Here is a 23,169-nt window from a genome sequence, read left to right on the forward strand (position 1 = left end):
TCTGTCATAATAAGAGAAGACTCACCACTTTATGAATAACACACTTAGTATAATGGAAATGGTAAGCATTTTATTTGCAAGATCACACCCAAGGAATACGGAGTTGCCTAAACCATCCGGTCAGCGGTACACTGCAAAGATCCCTGATCCAATGAGCGAGGCCGCGGCATGTGTACCCCGAGCCCCTTCTCCAGTACTGAGTCTTCAGAGTGCCTTATCCTCATTACGCAAAGCTTAATGAATGAGGGGCATAGAATACCCGTGGAAATTTAAAAGAAACCAAAACTCACAAAACCTCATCTATTCAACTGTTGTAATTGTGAGAAATAACAAAGAATGATAGCAGGACTTAAAAGATACCATAGCCAAAGAACAAGTCTGATTTCTGTAGTGCAGTAAGCTCGTAAGTGAATTTTTTCTTTCATTTTGATTTCTGTTATGCAACCTGGGAAACAGTAAGAATTAATAAGTAAAATAGCATTAAATAAAATAAATAAGTAAAATGGCATTAATTAAATCAGGGTGGTGCTGGCATAAGGACAGACAGATCAATAAAATCGAACAGACAGTGCAGAAACCGACCCTGGTAAAATAACTTAATATAGAATAAGGCAGGCATCATAAACCAGGGTATAAGGGGCCGGGGAAGAAGATTTATTTAACAACGGTACTGGAGCTACCGGTTAGCTACCTGGAAAAAAAATAAATTGTGATCCTCACCTCTTGGAATACATGTGCCAAAATTAATTCCATATGGATGAAAAATTTAGGAGCATTAAGACAAAAAGCCTAGAAAAAGTCATGGTAAATGCTTCTGATTTCAGGATGGGGAATATTTTTTTAAAAGTAGTAGAAATTACAATGAAAAAGATCAAAAGATTAAAACCATAAATATTAAATTTCACAAAAATAAAAAACATTACCATCAACAAAAAACAAATGGGAAAAAGTCAGCAACAAACATAACCAAGGATTAAGATCATCACTACACAAACCGTACAAACAAATACACCAGGGAGAAAACACAGTGATTTGTTTATAAATAAAAAATTGCTTTGGTTCACTAACAATTAAAAAAAAATTTACCTTATCAAATGATAAAAATTAGTAATACTCAAGGATGACAAATCTAAGCTGTGTACTCTGATTTCTGGGCAAAGAGCTGGCTGGTGGGTTTTTGCAAAGCAACTTGTTAATCTGCATCAGTAATCTTCCATTTTCATAGTCTTTGACCCAGTGGTTGCCTTCTGAAAATCTAAGGAAATATTCGCCCATGTGGACAAAGACTCCTGCCTAGTTTAATCAAGAATATTACTTATAGGAGCTCCTGGCTGGCTCAGCTGGCAGAGCAGGCAACTCTTGATCATGGGGTCATGAGTTCAAGCCCTATGCTGGGTGTAGAGATTACCTGAATGAACTTTAAAAAAAAAAATTTTTTTTTTAAATTTAAAAAATTACTTGTAATCAATACCAAAGACAACTTAAATGTCCAAATGACCATTAGGGAGATGGTCAGGAAAGTGTCATAAAGCCACAAGACAAAATATTACAGAAATATAAAAATTATATCCATAAAGTATCTATACTAACATGGAAAGTATTTAATTCTAGCTTTAAAAAGCAATTTATGAAGTTTTATATAAAGTATAATAATTATTTTAAGATAAAAACGCATAGAAAAGCCTGGGAGAAAATGTGTCAAAACATTCACAGTGGTTTCCTGTGAGTGGGAGTAATATGGCTAGTTTGTCTTTTCATACTTTTCTGTGTGTTGCAAATTTCCTACAGTGACCAGGTATTATGAATAAACTTTGGTAATCACAAGAATATAGCCAACAAAACAGCATTTTAAGGAATAATCAAGCACAGATTGCTCCACCACATATAAACACATACACATAAATACATATAATTTATTTGTATTTCCACCACTAATTTACTGCCATGTAACTTGGGCACATTTAATTTAGTAATTCGAAAAAATAACTGGAGTTTTATAGCTCTGGTCTATTAGCATTTTATTTGTCTTATGAGATCACCACTGAAGACTACCTAGAAGCTATTTTACTTCAGGGCTCAGTTGGTTACCAAAGATGTATCGGTTGCTTTCTAGAACATCTAGAGCACATACTGCCCCACAGTGTGAAGGACAAGAGCCTGGCACAGGTGTCGATCCTCAAGAGACCAGACCATCTCAGCTCACTAACGACCGAGGAAAACGGCAGAGAAGGCAGGACCGTGTGGTGCCAGGAACACCTGTCACAACGTGGACGCTGGGTTATGAAGGAACAGAGACTGGCCAAGTCCTCTGAAACACGGACTGGAAAGGAAACAGAAATGATGCAAAATAAAAATAGTAAGTACAAAACTGAAAATGGCCAGAAAAAAAAAAGCAGAACTCCGAATGACAAGGCCATTCGATCACTGGTTTAAACAAAGGGAGCCTACGAAGCCTAGTGTAGGTAGGAAGGAGAAGAGCAGCGGAATTAGGAGATGCAGCCAATGAATCCAACTGGCTACTCTGGCTACTAGTTTTTAATTTCTGCAGCCCTGCCAACAGAGTAACATTCGCGAAGATGCCAGCACTTATTAAAAACAATATGTGAGGAAATGTTTGTTTTCTTAATATTTAACCAACAGGTTTTGCTATGTTTTTGTGTTCTGAAAAATAAAAAAGGCTAAGGCATATACACAAAAACACACCACACACATTTTATCCTATTTTAAGCATCAATGTGTTTGAAACAGAACTTGAGAGTTGATTTAGGTGTTACAAATAAACTTGGGACCATAACACTGATGAGCACAGAAATCCAACATTCTACAGAAAACAGGAGGAGGCTCTGCCCAAAATCTAGTTCTCACTTCTGCAAAGACACACGCTCGAGAACTTCAGGAGGCTTTTAAAGGATGAACTTTCAAAGGGAAGTCTGCAGATCTGGTCTGCACTTTTCAGCATCTGAACACGGCAGTGACACGTGTTCCATGCACGTGACACCTAAACACCCGCACTAGGGGCCAAAGTTTTCGAGTCCCAGTGTTGGCTCAGAGCTGCTCAAACATGGCACCACCTTGACAAATTTGGGGTATGTCGACGTCCCACCTGCACTATTACTTACCATTTTCTTTAAATCAACGCATTTTTTTAAAAACAGAAATACCTACTTGAGGCTTGTCCTAAGCAAAAGAGAAATCACTAGTTTCCTGTACTACTTGGGTTCTGAATACATATTAGAAGACATGCTTAATGCTTAAATACTGAAATAAAAGTGCGTCTCTACACCATCTACAAACATGGAACATGCCATTAAGCGGTGAGATGGGATGGCCCTTTAGAAAATCCAACCCAATTTCAATTTCTGTAACAAAGTAAACCTTGAAATTGTTCAAAAAGGTTTAAATCCAAAGCTTTTATTGTCAGGCAACTATAAAAAGTCCAAATCTAAAAATGTCTGATCATTAAAACTCTCGAGTGCTTGGTTTACTGCACAGACATCATATGCCACAAAAAGCCAACACTTCTAATAACCTCCTGTGAATGAGCAGTGAGCTCGCTTTGTTTTACTTGTTTCACAGGATCGCCTTAAACGAAGCCAGTCTATAAATCCGCACTCACACTGCCCCCCAACACCTTATCACCTGTTTTCATCTCATGCCACTTGCACGCTTACGCGGTCCTTCTACAATACCTGGGTCTGCTCTCCCACGGACCTACTTACTACCTACTTACTACCCCGCTTTTGCCTTCTTAACCCTTTCCCTTCTTTGTTCCTCTTGCTTCATACAGCAAGTGCCCAGTAAATGCTTGTGGAACTGACCAGAACCAATGCAATCCAAATCTTATGGCCTCAACAAATGGTGTATTTGTATCACACAAAAAGAGACTTTTATTTTAAGGTTTGTATATCTGCTTAAAGGTGTGGAATTTGCCAAGCATTTCTAAACACTTGGGACAATGGACAGTGATCAGAAAGTAACACCATGGTGGTTTTTCTTGTAGCTACTGCAGAGCCTCAAACACATACAGCTCAGGATAAGCTTAAAGAGTATGACCTAAAGATTTTCAATTTTATAAATGAGCCTTTAATAAATTGTACACAGTATTTACTTAATAAAAAAAAAGTTTATATTTTTCAAAGACATAGTTATTTCATGGTCAGCCCCATCCTCAAAGACTCACATGAAAATATAACATTTAAAATAGGAAAAGAGGAGTAAGTCAAATGACAGGAAGAAAAGTCGATTTACAGCATTTGATTTACTTCTGGACTCTCTTTCTGGCTTTTGAACCTTGAAGAGAAAAAACAAAGAAATTCCAATCATTAACTTACAAAAGCTAAAGAAGAAAAATATAAGCATTTCCATATATACTTACTTGTATTTAAAAATCTAATTGACTATGATGATTGGTAGAGATAAAATTCACACACAAAGGTAAGGGTTAATAGCCTGAAAATCTTTGGAAATTGTGTCAATTTTTTAATATGTCAAAAAATATGCTAACATCTACCTTTCAGTCTTAAGTCACAACAGAACTCTCCCAAAGGTGAAAAACACATCCAATTTACAAGGGCACTGAAATATTTCTCCCCAAAATTTTTATTTGCAATTTAAAACAGTAAGTCCTAATGTAACCTATAGCAACAAGACAGGCATTCATTTCTGGGAGGAAAGTGATGAAGTAATGCATATTTCTGAGAAGCAAGGAATAAAATCTGTTGCTTTTTAAAGCCTGTTACCTATACTCTTTAGGCGGGACAGCACTGGGCCATTCCAAGACATGAAGTCTTTCCACTAGGAGTTAAAGAGACCCCAACTGAGTAGCCTTCTAAAGGAACATCACACCTGATCCTGGTCTAAGTACCTTACGACAGTTTCTATCCAAGTACTCCTGAGTTGGAATAAATCAGTGCTTCTTCACTGGGGACAGAGCTCTGAATGGGGATTCCACACGGGAAGTCTACCTCACCAGGGAGACTGTTCCCACCCAGCACCCCCACTCGACCTCAAGGCAAGCACAGCAGTCGGAAGAGGATGTGTAAGCCTGATCACGGCTGCCTAGTGCTGGCAAACAAAGTGTGCCTTCCCACCGCCTCATGACTCCCTTGGTCAGGAAAAGAGCAACAGTACCAGGGTGAGGGGCAGCGTGGTCACCCATAATTAATCAATGAATGCACTAAACAACAGATCAATACTTCTTTCCTGAAACGTATAAAACATTCTTTGAATCTAGGACAAAATACTTACCGTACATCTAATAATAAATTCTAAAGGTTTCCTGTTTACAGACTTAGTTACATTGTGGAAGATCAGTTTAAAAATTAGTTTTATATTTTTCCAAGTTCCAGTTTTTATTTAATTGCCATATACTTCAATTAAAGCAAACTTAAAATTTACATGGATATTTTTTTCCTGCCATTGATATGCATAACCTATACTATGGTTTAAACTTTTGAGCTTTTTTTTTCAATTTTTGTGATAGATAAAAATATATCCCAAGGTAGACTTCTAATTTTTTATTTCAAGAATTTTGAAATTAATTTTGCACAGAAAACTAGGAATGTTGTGGTGGCCTAAGATGGGGTGTAGTAGGGTATCACAAATTCCAGATCAGTAATCAGTACTATAGTACATCTTCCTTTCAATAAAATTTGAAATCTATCGTCACATTACAAAGGACAGTTAACAACAGCTATCACTATGTTCAAGGAGTATTATTCTCATTAACATCCTAATTTGTCATTTTACTCTTAAATAACACTGCTGCTTATACCTTGCAATCTAGATTTAAAATTTTTCACTGCAACTAAAAACACTACCTGGAATTTATTATATAATCAGGATTCTACAATGTGGAGTCTTTGCTGCAGGTATCAATTCAGTATTTTCTCTAATAATTCTAACTGTGGCAGAAAAAATATTTTTCCTCTTCTCATGTTATGAAAATGTACCCATTTCATAAATGTAAAAGACTAATGTGTAAAATTTTAAATCTGAAAAAGGAAAAGTATAAGTCTGAATACTCTTGTATAATTTTATTAATGCAAAAATTTAGAACAAGTGGGAAGTGCCTTTGTAGTGTGCCCTTAAAAAGATCCCTTTTTTGACCGGATCATAGATCTTCGAGAGGTAACTGTCAATTCTGCTTCCCTCAGATTTCTCAAGAATGGACCAAAATTCAAGATTGTTCAAATATAACATTAACAAGAGAAGGCTGTGGATTACTGTCCATTTTATGAACGGGAGGGACAAAGCAGCTAGCCATAAATATCATGGCTACATTAACTAATTTTTAGTACAATTCTGAAGTATTGGGACAGTTCTGAAATGCCAGAATATGCATGGTTTTTAAGGCTTATCATTTTGTGGGGGAAAAAATTACTTGCAGCAAATAACCAAATTTTCTCAATTGGTAAAAATTATGCCTTGCATAAAAATAAAAGGATTAGAGGCCTCTGTTCTTCTTGAAAACCACCCCGTCACCCCCTCTCTTTCTTTGAGAAAACCTACACAATACACATTTTGAAAGCTTTCAGAATGTGTTCTTACACAATAGACCCCCAACTAGTCAAAATGAGTTTAGGTGTATCAAGAAAATTATACGCGTTTTTAAAATGGTCTAAATAGATATTAAAGGAAAGTTGCTCCCATTTTGCCAGGCACAGCATTCTGAAAGATCACACAGTGAGAAAAATCTCTTACCATATTGTAAACCATAAATTGTGTTTGAAAATAAAATTGTTAATGAAGAAACTGACATTTCTAAAGCTGCTGCTGTTAGAGGTAACCATTCTTGAAACACGTTTATGACACAAAATCTTAAAGCTCTAGAACACAGAAGTCACTGAATTGTATTATACATTTCCTTAAAACAAAATTCAAACATAATAATGTGCCTCCTCCTTCAAGTTACTTTAAAATGATGAATACAAATATAAATTTCATGAACACTGGCCTTTTTTTTTTCCCCAGAAGCAATAACATTTTACCATCTCAGGTAATATTTCTCTCATTTATGAATATTTAGACAGTAAAATACTTTAACTAGCCCTGAACTTTAGGAGAAAGGAAAAATTATAATAAGAAGAGAAACGGCATTTAAGTAGAGCAATTTGGAGTTTATATGAATAAGGGAGAATTCAATTATTCTCTATCTTCTTTTTGTTTAAATTGAAACAAAAAATCTGGATTGTTCTCCTTAAATATGCAACGGGGTCCACACTCTTCTTTTGTTATTAATAAATAAAATGAAAATACTAATATATTTTTTCCCTGTAAAAACCAGCAATGTAAGGACCTTAAATTAAAATTTTAGGTATAAAAAGCATTTTTTCATAATTATAGTCCAATTTTAAAATCATTGATGTATCAAAACAAATAACTGATGCTCACTAAAGCAAAGTTCAGGTAACAAAGGATCTTCAGGCATCAAAAGAAGCATGAGTCTTCTCCATGCACAGCTGTAAATTCACTCTGATCTAAATGGGTATCAACCTTACTACCACAATGTGGGCTTTTTGCTGAAATAAAACTGCCCTTTTTAAAATATAAGGGATTTTTTTTAAAGTAAGAATATTGCTCTATCTTTACAAATGCTCCTTAATTTCGCTCCCACTCACTGTCATAGCTGCTGCTGCTAGCCTCTGGCTGAGACAGGCTTCCATGCACTGCTCCTCGGGACTCCTCACTTCCTAGTAACAAAACGAACAAGAAGGGAGGCGGGAGAACAGTGGGGCTCGGGAAATGGCTGCAGGAGAGAAAAAGGAACTTCTTCAAAACCTTCAGCCTCCCGGGGAAAGTTCGATCCTCCCTCTCTAGATACCCCCAGGATTCTCTGCGGTGAATTCATGTAAACCTAAGGATGTTCTAGTCATACTATACAAGAAAGACAACACTAACAGAATTGAGTGCAGAAGATTCTCTTTGAAAGTCAAATGTTAGTCTTCCACAAACATGCACAGGTGACACGATCAAAGGAAAGGGAAAATACCTTCCTAGCCTGATTCAACAGGGCACTTGGGCTCTAATGAAACTTTTACCAAAAATGAGCCGTCTCTATTACAAAGTGGGAAATGTTTCATAAATAAACGAAAAGGCAGCGAGATAGAAAAGAAATCTGGAAAAAGAAAAACATGGTACTGCAGCCAGCACCGAATCTCTTCATTACGTCAAAGAAATTATTTCCTAGGAAACCTGGCAACTGTTTTCCCTTTTCTGAGCCACCCAAAGGTGTACCTACATGTCCCGCACTGGCCATCTCCTAAGAGGAGCACACACACGGAAGGAAGCCCAGCTCCAGCCCCGCTGTGGCCTTCGCAGATGTGGCCCTACTGATGTCAATGCCACCTCGGCTCCGTACTATAAGAGGCTTCACCACCAGTTTACGAGCCATCTCATAAATTACTTTATACTCTGCTTTTTACTTCAAGGGCTTGGAAAAGTGATGATTGAGGCTTTAATTCCTTGAGTCCCAACTTGCTGAGAGAAAAGAAGAGGTTGCAGACTCAGTGGGGAGCACTGTGGTGGCTCAGGCCAGTAGAACCGGCAGCTACATAAGCCCAGATACTACTCGCCTGATCCGAACCTTCCCTCAGATCCTGTCAAGTGGATCAACGTGCAGAAACGGAGAGATGGCAGCCTGAGAGGTTAAGAGCTCCGGCTCTGCCATTTAAGGGCTCTGTGTCTGGGGCTCCCTCGATGCAAGATCAGAGTAGCTCCCCACCCCAACTTTGTGATTACTGTGAATAGTAAACAGTGCAATGTATGTACAAAGAACATGTGATGATACTATAAAATAGATCTTCTTGTAGGATATTTTATTATAAAATCAAAATGTTATGACTATAAGCTAACCTCTTACTTAGTAGAAGGAAAAGCAATGTGTGTTTATATATGGAAAAAGCTAATAGGCAAGACTGTTCAGCTTACGGGTTTTTGTGGCCTCTTCTGTCTGTGTACTGGAGCAGTCCATATCTTCGACACTGGATTTGGTGCTCTCCTCAATTCCTTTCTTGCGCTTGTTACACAGAGATTTTTTAAAAGAGAGAGAAAGAGAGATACGGGCTGATGGTCAAATAAGTAAATACACAAACTTGCCAGATACTAGTATATTTGCAAATCTGTCAAGGGGTGGGTATGACAAAACATACCGTCAGAATACACACGACCACAGTGTGGTAGTTACCTTAGGGGAAGGGACTGTGGATGAAGAAAATGGGATAAAGAGAGTCTTCAACTGTACAGTTAGTCTGAACATCAGCTTGTTCGTCACAACCACCTCGAACTTTTTACCCTTCTTATAGTTCATCATGGACAGCCTAACCAGCAGAACTGATGATACAGAAACTCTCTTTTAAAAGCAAACCATGTAACAAACTTGGTTTCACCGCTCAGGCCAATGACACTCACTCTCCCCATTTTACAATGCGTGTGGCGTATGCGGGGGGAGGCGTGGTAATCCACTTGATAATGGGAAAATATACACCTTGTCCATATAGTGTATCACTGGTTATACCCTATCAATCAGTGGTAAAATTCTACACATGAATCAATAAAGACAAACTTCCAATAAATGTCTTCGTTGGGTATACTTCTCATTAAAAGTTTAAGGGGGGGGGGACACCTTCCTATAAAGGAAGAGTCTTAAAAGTACACAGCTCTCCTAAAATCTCAAAAACAGGTTGGGTTTTCCACCATCCCCTCAAGCTTTTCCAACTTTCTATTTATTTTTCTAGTGAAGGGCTACTTAGGAATTAATGCTTATAGTCTGTCACCAGCCAGCCTTCCCAAGCGCTCGTTCAGTTTCTTTTCATTATTTTCTACCACTACGACATTTTCTAACTAATTCAGTCCTGTGTGAAGTTTTTAAATTACTCAACACATCTACATGTAGGAATGACTACGGAAGAACTCAGTAATAACTTTACAACTTTGCATTTCTCCTATTATAGCTTTATCCCACGTAGTCTCAAATTTAAATGTGTTAAAATCCAAATGATAACTCAAAGCTTCCCTGGGTTGCCCAGATTTCATTTAGGAAATCCTCTCATCTGTCCCAAATTTCAGATTCACAATGCACCAGAAAGTCCTCGCTTCTATTTCTAACAATTGATATTAAGTTGAACTTCATCTGAGACTCTCCCTTGCTTCAGGCCATTCTGCACACTGCCTGCTGACCGCGCACCGCTCTCCTGCCTGATGGCAACCGCGGATTCTGTTCCACAGAGAGCTGCAAGGAAAAGCTCCACTCTACTCAAACCGCATTACCTTAAAACCCCCAAATGGTCAGAACTGTTATTATCTACATATTACAAATAATCCCACTGTTTCAAAATATGCTTAAGGTGGCCGTGGAAAGACCAGAACTCCGAGATCCCCGCCATGCTCCTTAAGAAAACGCTTCACCCAGACAAAAATAACTTGACTAACCCTTAAGAAACCTTCAAAGGCATTCATTTAGCAGATTTGTATATGGAGGTATTGCCTCTCAAGAATAGCTGTTCGGAGTGGCTGTAACTTCATATAACTGATGAGAGAAGGGGAGAGTGCCTTACATCTTTCTTTTCCAAAGTGTTGCTTCATGATTACCATCTAGACCCTGCTGGGCTGAACAGATTGGTTCGATAATTACATACAATAACTGCAGTGGGCAGGTAACCCTCAGCTGGCACAGGGCAGCTCCCCTGTGAGAACTTCCATATGCAAACTGCACTGATGGAGTGCATTAGGTACATCTTTCCTGCCGGTGCACAGGCCTGATTAACGCCAGCCAAGACTCCAAGGTTAGCATGTCAGCAGATTTGTGATGCATTAGGCAGGAATAAACACAGACACTTTTGTTCATTCGGACCAAAATTAAGGAGGAATATTTCACTACTATATTGCTTTCCATACAGGAAAGAATGCATTTTCCGATTTTAAGGAGGCAGATTTTTAAATGCTCATTATAAAGGGAGCTCTCCAATACATTCTACCTAAGAACCTAGTGCATTCATCTTGTTCTCAAGCTTATTTAATAAAAAAGAGCTATCTTAATCTCCATGCAAGTAAATTACATAGGAATGAAAATCAGCCAGTATTCAACCAACCAAAACAACAACAACAAAACACCTGTATTTTAAGCATCCATGCAATAGGTAAAGCACTGAATTTCATTAGACCACACTCCAGCTGGGTATCTCCTGCCCAACTTTTCTAAGAATGTATTTAGTTTTGACAAAAGGGGCCCATGTCTATACGAAAAGACCAGTTTAAAAAAACAAAACAAAACAAAAAAACCCTTCATGTTTAAAAGCATCTAAGTGTGCTACTGATTCTATAAGGCAATGAGTAAAATTCCAAACAATCCACTGGCAGGTTCTTTCTCCTGATTATCTCCTAATGTTTCATTTTGTTATTTGTCAACATCTTGGGCTTCAGATCGTGCATATTTTGGTTCTTTCTTAACAGAAAATGGCTTCAGAAAAGGACTATGTGAATCTGACTCTGTCATGTTCCACACCAGGTCCCACAAAGTGCCTCTACATTTATAAATGAAATCAAAACATTATACGACACACCAGAATGACTTATAAACTTAGAATAGAGTTTTCTTTTAATTCAGCACAGCTAAAATATCTGCAGAAAATGAGGTTTATTTCAAAGGGTATTAGCGTATGTATTACACATTGTATTTCTGAAGTGTTCAGATATGCTAGGCTAAAATTTAGTTAATTAGCAGCTTCTCACTTCCAGCTTAGAAACAGGAAGACAAATCAGCTAGATGCATTTGGACTGATAATTTACTAATAGTCTAAACACTGACTAGAGACCACTTAGAGACTTAAAGCTGTTTTAACAGGACAAAGAATAAAAATCTTGTGAAGCAAAAACCAAAGACCCATTCATTCTTTGCTTCCCAGGTCACACATCAAAAGATCACCTCTAGATGCTTTCAACAGCCTCTAAGAAAAGCCAATCAGATCCAAGGCTATATCAAAGGTGAGTAGTATTTAGGACTGTTGTTGGTTTTTAACTCTTTATTTAAAAAATCAGAAATGTTTATTATAGAAACTTTGAGTATACACCCTAAAATTTCTAAATGTTTGGTACTGTACGTGTATCAATGAACAGAGAACTCTAAATACAATTACTTAGAGACTGACTGCGCCAGTTTGTCTTATTTATTTACTTAAGGCCACCTGAAGTCACCGTGCAAACGGTACATACTTTATAAACTAATAGCATTATTTACTTCATTCAGTTCCTACATTCATTAATATCAACCAAAAAACCATTATTTGTTACTCAACAGTAACTAAAAAAGCACAGAACACATATCTTCTATGAAAGCAGAGCAGACACGTGTGTTACACGGTACTAACAAAACCAGTGGAGCTAGTTAGAATTCACAATGGAGGCAGAAAACGCCGAGGCTGGAGACAGCAGGAGCCTAAGAGAACCAGCTCAGTGTTTCTCAGCTGCGGTGGGAGACACCAGGACTCAGAGTCCTCCGCTCCTGCCCCAGGGGCCGTCTCAGCCCGACGCCGCCCCCTTACAGTTCCTGGCGGCTGTGCTCTCACGGTAGTGCCTCGCTTCCGAAAGAGGGAGCGTCCACAGAGCAGAGCCTCGTCCGCACTCTTGCTTCCCAATTCTGCACGGGCTCCCAGCCGGCAGGGACGACAGCTCCTCATCTGTGCAGCTCCCATGGGACCTAGCATGGTAGTTTACACAGAAATACCTACGGGGCTGCAGCTGCCGAGCAACCATTCAACTAGTGTTGTAACAATGAAGAGATGACTTCCTATTTCGCACCAAGCCTTCTACAGCCTGTGTGACGTTTAAGTGCACATGACGTCATTACAGATATATTTTGAGAAAAAGCAGGAAAAGGTCAGACATAATCAGAAAAAGGAGAAATGAAAAGATGGGAAGCGGGTCAGGAAGTGAGTTTCTTAAAAAGAAGAACAGATTAATTTGGAGAATAATCTAAAAATATTCTGCTAGAATGCATTAAAGTGATTTATTATTTTAAATGAGTTCTAGTGATAAAGGCTGTAACAAGAATCATGACTATTACAACTTCCTTCCGCAGTGACACAGGCCTTCACGTTGCCAGGGCAGAGAACCCACCACATATTTACTAAGCACCTACTGTGTGCCTGGCAAGGTCATGGGCTGCATTCTCAAGCTGAAAAATACATGCTTAAAAAACAGATTCAAGCAAAAGAGTAATTTTAGTTTTTATCAAAATATTAAACACACACACGTCAAGTTTCTACACTGCTAAGTCCTGGAAGAAATCACTTCAGGCTTCTGCAAATCATCGTACGGAAGCATCCAAGGGAAGCCCACGTGCACGAACGCCATGTGGTGCAGCATCGACGCACCGTAAATGGAGCCCATGCGGGACTTCGTTTTATCTGCAGTTGCTGTTGCTATTTGCTTACGTTCAGATGTCCTGTCAACACGTGTAGCTCGTCTACTCCGGAGGTAGGGAAGCAAGCACAACTCCTGAATTCCACTGACTGTTAACAGGTCTGGGGGGAAGGGTTTAGCCAAAGAAAATGTTTCCACATGTGACTAACAAAGTTTGGAACATGTTGTTCTTCACTGGTTCAAGTTCTCCACTCCTAAGATACCACGAGGAATGAAGAATTTACTGTTGTTATCCGACAATGAATTAATGCTAGCACGTGTACAAAAGTGAACTGCCAGGGGACTGTAATGTGGGAGACGGTCTATGAGGAGCTGAGAAGGTGACAGTACAAACACGCGCGGTCTTTTGTGGGGGAAAGGCATAGATTCCAGTGGCCCCGATGTCACACCCACAAACAAGCTAAACTGTGTGTAAAAATAAGGGACATCTGGGGGCTAGTATTTCAACCTCTGCCTCACCTAAACTCTGAAGAAATGAACACAAAATAACAAGTAATATTTCAGCAGCAATAGTGACAGAGCCTCTCACCATTACCATTGGGAACTGGTGGCCAAGAAGAGTCAGACACTGCTAGAAAGCAACATGGGGCTCCTATGCACCCCTGAACCATACTGGGGAAAAGAACATGAGCAAACACCATTCAGAAATTTTACACCACTGACCTTCAATTTACAGAATGTAAACAGGAAGTTTGAAAAGAAAGACCGGACGAGCCCCTGGAAAAGACCTTCCCTATGCCCACACCGTCCCTCCGCGAAATCAGAACCTGTGATTCCGTTTCTTCCCTGGAGCAGAAGCCTGGAGAAAGAGGGCCAAATAACCACAATCATTCAAGACTAATTATTTTCAGCAATAAACAATGATTTACCAAAATAGATTACAAAAGAGAAAATGAGTAAAGCATAGCTAAGAGAAGAATCCCCAACGGGGTTTCTCTTACTTTGGGTTTAGACTTTACCAAATTTTGGCATCGTCTGGCCAGGAAGGGAGTACAGCAGGTACTGAGGAAAGACACGTAATCTGACCTGCAGTACCAGTTGAGCCAAGGCTCTCCAGATCCTCCCAGAGTATGAACTACAGGCAAGGAAAGTCCCTTAGCAATGCCAAACCCTCAAACCCAATCTCTGAAGAAAAACAAAACAGTTTCATCAAATGGCAAACCCAAGGATTCACAAATACAATAATCTGTTAAGCCCACGTAAAGCACACAATAGTATTCAATATTAATACAATCCAGAGAAGAAGCATGCCAACAAAGTCAGAATCCTTGGGGACAAAAAGAGAAGATGAAATAAATGGTCATAGCATGCAAAAGACAGCTGAAGATTCCACTCTGAAAGAAAACACAGTAGTCCCAAAAGAAGAAAATCTTATAACATGCACTGGAGGCTTAAAAAAAAAAAAGAAAAAGAAATAGATTTTAAAAACTGAGTAAATGAGAAATGACAATTTAAAAAAGAAAATGAAGAGGTTACAAGGAAACTGCACAGCCAATAAATAGAATAATAATCACTACAGAACTCATAAATATATTAGAAACATCAAAAAACAGCAGACAGAGCTGACGACCAAATGACATGAAGGGAAGTTCTGTGGTAATTACAGATAATACAAAAGAATTAAGCACTTACAAGAAAATAGCCATGGAAGATGCGTATGATCTTTACACAGCCAGGGACAACTGCAAACATGACTGAGATACATGAAAGACCACCTAAATAAACAGCCAGGTGTACCATATTCATGGACAGAAAAGAATACTGTGAAGATGCCAATTCTTCCCAAATTGATAGAGTCAATACAATCTCCATCAAAATCCCAAAACTATTTGTATAGAAATTAATAGGCTGAGTCTGATATTTATATGGAAAGCTGAAGGGCCAAGAATAGCTAAGACAAAAAGAAGAACAGGGGCACCTGGGTGGCTCAGTGGGTTAAGCCTCTGCCTTCAACTCAGGTCATGATCCCAGGGTCCTCAGCAGGGAGCCTGCTTCCTCCTCTCTCTCTGCCTGCCTCTCTCTCTACTTGTGATCTCTGTCAAATAAATAAATAAAATATTTAAAAAAAAAAAAAGGGGGGAAGAACAAAATTGGAGGACTTACACCATCATCATGGTATCATTATGAAGCCAGTAGTTCAAACAGTGCAGCTTGGCAAAAAAGATAAGTGGGCCAGTGGCACAGAACAGAGGTTCTAAAAGCAGACCCAAACACATATGGTTACCTGAAAGTCTGCTACCTGTTGTGGGGACATTACAGACTTTTTAATAAATGGTTCAAATCAACTGGTTATCCATAGGAGGTAAATAAACATAGACTTATACCATGCACAAAATCAGCTGCTGTGAAATTACGGACTTGAATACAAAAGATAATATTTCTTGATAATAACAGAATATCTTTACGATCTTGGTAGACAAAATTTTCCCAAGATAGAATACAAAATACTAACCATAAACAAGACTGATAAATTAGGCTTCACTAAATCAAAGAACTTTCTGTTCATCAAGAGATATTACCACATTAACAGAATGAAAAGATAAACTACCAACTGTAAAAAAATGTATATATGTATAATACACAGATTATATATATACAAAGTAGTCAAGTCTGGCAAATCAAAAGAGAACTGACAACCTCCCCCTTTTTAATGAACAAAAGAATTGAAATGCACCTTACAGAAAAAGGGCGATGGAGACGGGGAGGCATATGAAAAGGTATTCAAAATCAATATTATAAAGGAGATTAAATTAAAACCACAAAGAAACACAAGTGCACATCTGCCAAAATGGATAAAATTAAATATAATGCAACATCTAGTGTTAACAAGCAATGAACCTCTCATAAGCTGGTGGTGAGAGCATCAACTAGGACAGCTGCTGGGAGAAACTGCTTGCAGCACCTACGAAAGCTACACATAAGTAAGCCCTCTATCCCAGTACTTCTGCCACGGATATAGCCCACCTGAAATAAATACATGCAGTTCCCAAAAGAAATTACAAGAATGCTCTTAACCAGCACTACTACAATGTCAGAAACCAGAACCAGTATAAACATCCACCAACAGAAGAGATAAAGGAATTATGCCATACTCACATAATGGAGTGCCATACTAAACAGTAACAAGACATAGAAAACTTCTGTTGCACACAACAGCATGGAAATTCAGACATATAATGAATAAAAACGAGACCCAATAGAAGTACACATTGTATGGTGCTACCACTATGAATTTTCTTTAAATGGCAAAATTAATTTACAGTGTTGTAAGTTAAAACACTAGTTATTCTTAATGAAGGGATAAGACCAAGAGGGGGCCTGAGAGAGGTTTCTGGGGCTCTCGATCTGGGGGATGTTTAAATGTGTACACTCACTTTGTAAAGTTCAAACTGCACACTTATTTGTACATTTTTCTTACATATGTCATAATCTTACTTAAAAATATAGAGAAAAGGGACGCCTGGGTCTGGCTTGGTCAGATGAGCATCTGCCTTTGGCTCAGGTCATGATTGTGGGGGCCCGGGGTCAAGTCCCACATCAAGCTTCTTGCTTAGCAGGGAGCCTGCTTCCCCCCTCTGCCTGCTGCTCCCCCTGCTTAAGCTTTCTCTCTCTCTCTGACAAATAAATAAAATCTTTCAAAATATATATATACATAGAGGAAAAAAGACACCTGACAAAATCCAGCCAAATAAAACAAGCTTTAAAATAGAGAGCTCAAGCACCTAAGGAAAGAATCATTAATAAACAATGAATCCTCTTTCATAGAAAACTAAGGCTAAATCCCCATCAGAAAACAGAAAGAAACGTCTTGACTTCAACCATCTAAATTAATCTAAGGAAAATACTGTTTCTATTATTCTAGCGTGCTAACCAAGTTAGACTTTCACCAAATTCGTAAGGTTTATCTGGGGCTATCTAAGTGAAACTACCGGCTGCATGGGGTGCCGTCTCCTCAAGAGACAGGAAGCTGTCCACCAGAGCAGCTGCGGGCCACTGGTTGGCAAGGGAAGGCCTTTACTATTACTTGTCTCTTTGTACCATGTTCCAGGCTGAGTGCCAGCAGGGATTTATTTAATGGTTAATCATTTTTCAGAGAAACTCTAGGAAGGCCAACTAGCATAATATAACTTAAAAGAACTAAAAAATGTGGGAGTGGAGAGAAGGGTATGTGCGAGTCATTCATAGGAAACAACAGTATAGACTGTCTGAAAATAAAAAATGCAAATCGCAGGGCCACACTCCAGACCTACTCAATGAATCTCCAGGGATGAGACTCGAGAAATTCTAATGAACAGCCCTTTTTGTTGGCTTGGGCAAGCAACTTAATCAAAACCTTACAAGAAAATAGCTAATGGAGGTATTAATGTCCTTTTAACTTGCTGAGTTCTTTCCAGTAAATTAAGCTGTTCTTAACCCAGATGGGACAGGGAGGAATTCTTTAAGGATGGAACTACATGCTATTGATCTTTATAGCCCCAGGGACCTAGCCTAGACCAGGTACATAAATTAGACCTTTATATTGTTGAATGTTGGTTTAAGAGTACACACTGAATCCAATAACTGCTGGAACTAGACTGCCCAATTCTAATGCAAGTGTTCAGTTCTAATCAACAATGAAAATCTTTGGCTATGTACTTCCTAAGGGTAGACTGATACTTAGTTTTTTTCTACTTCAGCCTTATGTCATCCCAAGATCCTGTGCTTTAAATAAAACTCTTGGGCTACTGAGGCTGAAAATATTCTCAAGTTGTAAATTCGTAGTTCACTCTAGTTCCCAAATTTACTGTACCATAAGCAAGCATGGCTATTTAAAAATGGATAGAAACCTTGTTTCAGTCCACTGCTAATTAATTCTCATAGGTTTACACCATAATGGACAACACTCAGAAACATAAAGAGAAATAATTATTGAACTGATTAAAACTATCCCTCCTTTCTGAAAGAGATTGGAGTGTCATAAATACAAAGAACATGTACTTAGAAAGTTTTAAGAAATCATGACAAAAGGAAAGGAGAATATATGCTAATTATAAGGATTAATACAATTTCTGATTAAGCATCATAATGAACTGAGCTTCCTAGCAACCAGAGCAAAAAACGACATCTTGATTATTTTCCCCTTGTTTAAAAAAAAAAAGAGAGAGAGAGAGGGAATACTAACTTATCAAAGGAAAAGCTTTTCCTTGCAGAGAGCCCCTGACTTCTCAGTTGGTGAAGCTCTGCTTTTACCTGCTTTAAATGTGGAGTATTTACAATTTATTCGAAGAAAATGGAAAAAAAAAAAAAAAGGAAGAAGAAAAGAAAGAAACAAACAAACTAACTAAATCTTAAAAATGAAAAGGGCCTGGTCCAACTCTTCCACATTAAAATGCAAGACAAAAGGCCACCAAATTACCAACTCACCACCAGTTACATAACCATCAAGCAGCTTCATGATCTTACCTAATCTTAACTTTTATCAACTTTTTTTTAATACAAAGAATAGCCCTGTGTCAGCTATGGGGGGAGGGCAGTAAACTAATAAAGGAAATTTAATAGTTCACTTGTTATTTATTTTTCCCCCTCTAAATAAAGCTTTATGCACATAGGGGACGATCCAGCAGGAAATTTTCAGCCTTCTGAACTACCCAAGGACACAGGAGAATTGTAAGGTCACAGATGTTAGCTCTGCAGCAGACTGACCTATTCAGCTATAAAGTCAGCCAAGCTGCAGAAACCAAATTTTCTCCAGCATGTAAGTCCAAATAACAGTGATCTGCAAAGTAAGGGGGTATGGCACTGGACAAATTCTCACTGCAACAGAGATCTTCACGGCTCAATCAGCAAAATTTTAAAGGAAAACACCACAAAAGCTATCTATAAATATTAATGCACAGAAGTCTGTCCTGAGCACGAAGACCCATGCTGTATGTTTATACATACATGCAAACTCTAAGTCTACTACCTTACTGAAAAGTTCCACTCGGGCTGCCATTTTATCCTCTTCATTTCAGAGCTGGATGTGGCTCTCAGCACACTTGTTGACCACAAAAATGGAGCGATGCAATTAAGACAAAACTTACAAAAGAAAAAAAAAATGTATATGTAGATGTATGTGTCTAATTCAGATTTTGGAGCGAAACTACAAAAATACCTATTATTTGCCAAAAAGTAAAATTCAAAATACAATTTCAAAATTCCGATCTCCTTTCTAAGTTAAAAAGAATTATAGAAACATTTTAATAATGCTGCCTCTTATTTTAAAGACAGAAAATTTGTTTTTAAACCTTTTTTCTCATAGTTCAGAATACAAGATTTCCAAAGGAATCTACTGGAATTTACAAAGTCAATGACAGTAAAAATAGTCAATATTGTAGAAAAAATATTTTTCTGGGGCACTTGGGTGGCTCAGTTGGTCTTCCTCATACCATGATCTCAGGATCCTGGGATTGAGCCCCGCATCAGCAGGGAGCCTGTTTCTCCCTCTCCCTCTGCAGTTCCCCCTGCTTGTGCTCTCTCTCTCTCATACTGCCACTCTCAAATAAATAAATGAAATCTTTAAAATATATATATATTTTTTTCTTCTAAAAGTAGTTCTTTCCCATTTAAAAGCAGATATTATGTTTTATCAATAATTTCAGACTATCAAGGAAATCTCTGAGTTAATCAATAATTTAACTATTAATAATAACCAATAAGTTAATGCATACCTGTAAAATCTAAATTTTAAAGGATACCAGGAGTTATTTACACCTGCACCAAAATTTGCCCATAAAGTTCACTGTTAACCTATCTCTCCGATAAATTAACCTCTTTATATGCAGATACAAAGCTTTATATAATATTTCTATAAAGAGCAAAATCACGTTCAAATGGTAAACACCACCAAACAAGGAAACCTTTGAATGTTAATTTTCACACAGTAACTTTCAAACGCTAACTTTCAAATAGTAACTTTCAAATACCAATTTTCAAATGCTAAACGCTCTGAGCCCACCAACAAAGGAGGAAGAGGTAAGAGACAAGACCATCCCTTCTAGGTAGCCTGGGAGGAAAAATTACCCACGCTATGAATCGAGTGCCCCATCCAATTCGCCCTGCCAGATGTCAGTATGCCAAGTTAGACTCCTCCAGGAATTTACAAACTTGCTACCGGACAAAAGAAAAAGATATCTATTTATTCTTCTACAATCGTCTACATCTTTCATGTCTCATAAAGAATGTTCCTTTACCTAACTGTGACAGATATGTAACTGCCAAGCAATCTGCCACACTTTTCTTTACTCATTTATTTCCCTAAAATTAGTGTTTGCTGCAATTACCATCACAGGAAGCCAAAGGATAACTGAGGGACAAAATTCACCTTCGTTATTGACTTTGTTCTCAAGCCTCCATTCTCCACGAGGCTGAGGTCCAGCTTGCCATCATCCTTGCTTCCTATAGCTCTCAGTCCTTGCAGAAGAGTGTCTCGCAAGTTCTGATAAAGAGGTTTCTCGGCATAGTCCAGTAATTTCACTGTTTCCATGTATTTAGCAATCTCATCTAAAAGAGTAACACAATTATTCTGTAATTTTTTAATTACAAATACAACAAATTTATCTCTTTGAAGAAAATAACTCACGGTTATAGCAACATTAGAATGCAAATGTGTATCCTGTTAGACCATGTTTTTTACATAAATCACTTCTTCAATGGAAAGTATGCTTTTGAAGTCAGGAATTGTCAGGTAAGTGAAATAAGAAACTTATTTTGAGATATAATGTAAAAGGGACAAAAGATAAGATATAAGAGATATTATGTAAAAGGGACAAAAGATAAGAGACATACTAGAATTTAAACAGGCACGAAATAACTGCTGTACTTTTAAGGGTACAAAAACAAAACAGGAAAGGACCTCAAATAGATTATAAAGTAAAAGATACTAAAGTACAAGGAATATCACAGTCCATTTTTTTTTTTTTTTTTTGCCATGAAAGCCATTAATTCTATAGAAAACAGCTGTATTCTTTGTATAAATGGGAAATAAAACATACCAAAACCAGGTTGAAAAAGGAAGAAAGAAGCAAGACCTAGTTTTCCCATAAAAGAGAAAAATCAGCTTCTGAATGATGAAAGGCCCACTGTACATGGAGGCAGGACCACTCCCCTAAAAAGAAATCTTACTAGTCATGATCGATTCTCCTGGACACCAGGAATCCATGCTTGGGCTAACAACTCCTACACTCCCCAGCCTCCCCCTTCCACCAGCCTCTAGGAACTTGTGCACCCATGGCCTCAGACACGGACTCCTGGATCTCTAACTGTCCTCTGGAATCCCAACAGATGCAAATCCAAACTCCTGACCTCCCCCTAAACCTGCTCCCCTGTGGTTTCCCCTACCCCAGTTACTGAGAATTCCATTCTTCCGGCTCCTCAAACCGGAAATCTCCCCCCACACCCCACATGCAATAAACCAAGAGATCGTGTCAGTGCTACATACACACACATACACACACACACACACACACACACACACACACACCTCCATTCATTCACTGACTAGCACTTACTCAGCAGCAGGCACAATTCTAGGTACTTGAGAAAGATGAGGGAAAAAAGAAATGAGAATCCCTCCCTTTAGCTTTCTTAACCTGATAAGGGGGAATCTATGGAAAACCTAAAGCAAACATCACCTTATGTGGTCTCATATGGAAAAGTCTCCTTCTGAGAGGGAAGCATATCCACGTTCACCACTTCCGTTCAGTGTAATAGTCAGTACAGTAAGACAAGAAAAGAAAGCAAGAGAGGGCATAAGGAGTGGAATGGTGTATTCAAAACACAGCAATGTATGCAGAAAATCCTAAGGAATCCATAAAAATCTAGTGGGAATAATAGGTAAATTTACCAGGGTCACAGGATACAAAGTAAACATTAAAATATTGTTTTCTAGGTACTAGCAACAAGCAATTGGAAAATAAAATTAAAAAAAAAAATTCTGGGGCACCTGAGTAGCTCAATCAGTTAAAGCCCCGACTCTTGGGTGCCTGGGTGGCTCAATGGGTTAAGCCGCTGCCTTCGGCTCAGGTCATGATCTCAGGGTCCTGGGATCAAGCCCCGCATCGGGCTCTCTGCTCAGCAGGGAGCCTACTTCCTCCTCTCTCTCTCTGCCTGCCTCTCTGCCTACTTGTGATCTCTCTCTGTCAAATAAATAAATAAAATCTTAAAAAAAAAAAAAAAGCCCCAACTCCTGGTTCAGCTGGGGTCATGATCATGAGGTCATGGGGTCATGATCATCAGCATGGGGTCATGAGATCCATCCAGCCCCACAGCAGGCTCCACACTCAGCAGGGAGTCTGCTCCCCTCCCCCTCTGCCCCACCTTTCACTCATGCACATGCACTCTCTAATAAAATAAAATCTTAAAATAAAATAACAGATCATTTACAATGGCATGAAAAACCATCAAATACCTGGCAACTAATACAATGAAAACGGGCAAGATTTTTTTGCGGACAAAATTACGAAACGCAGTGAAAGAAATGAAGTGGAGAATATGCCCCATTAGTGAATCAGAAGACTCAACAGCATAAGGACGTCAGCCAATCTAGTCAGTGCAACCCCACTCAAAATTCCAGCAACCCGGAAAGGGACGGCATGTGCGTGGAAAATGTATACAGATACTCAAAGGGTTAAGATTTGCAAAACAGCAAAGTCAAGTTAAAAGAACAACAGTCCTGGAGGACTTACACGACCAGAGGTCAAGACTCACGGTAAAGCTAGAGTCATTCTGACACTG

The 23,169-nt window shown here is 38.5% G+C and overlaps 1 protein-coding gene across 6 annotated transcripts in view; it reads right to left on the reverse strand.

The window, feature by feature from the left end:
• Window positions 1-4,103: 4,103 nt before the first annotated feature.
• Window positions 4,104-23,169, reverse strand: part of VRK1 (VRK serine/threonine kinase 1) — a 74,315-nt gene continuing 55,249 nt past the window's right edge. For 5 of the 6 annotated variants that reach the window (XM_082734197.1, XM_082734199.1, XM_082734195.1 and 2 more), the window contains 3 exons: window positions 20,759-20,937; window positions 8,929-9,016; window positions 4,104-4,290 (listed from right to left, as the gene is read on the reverse strand). In XM_082734197.1, coding sequence (XP_082590323.1) covers window positions 4,259-4,290; window positions 8,929-9,016; window positions 20,759-20,937 — 299 coding nt within the window. In that variant the 3' untranslated portion in view covers window positions 4,104-4,258. Of the gene's footprint in view, window positions 4,291-7,584; window positions 7,692-8,928; window positions 9,017-20,758; window positions 20,938-23,169 lie in introns of those variants that run through there. The other variant, XM_082734200.1, reaches the window with a different exon arrangement.

The sequence above is a fragment of the Mustela nivalis genome (genome assembly GCF_964662115.1).
Source record: "Mustela nivalis genome assembly, chromosome: 6".
In the NCBI taxonomy this organism is placed as follows: domain Eukaryota; kingdom Metazoa; phylum Chordata; class Mammalia; order Carnivora; family Mustelidae; genus Mustela; species Mustela nivalis.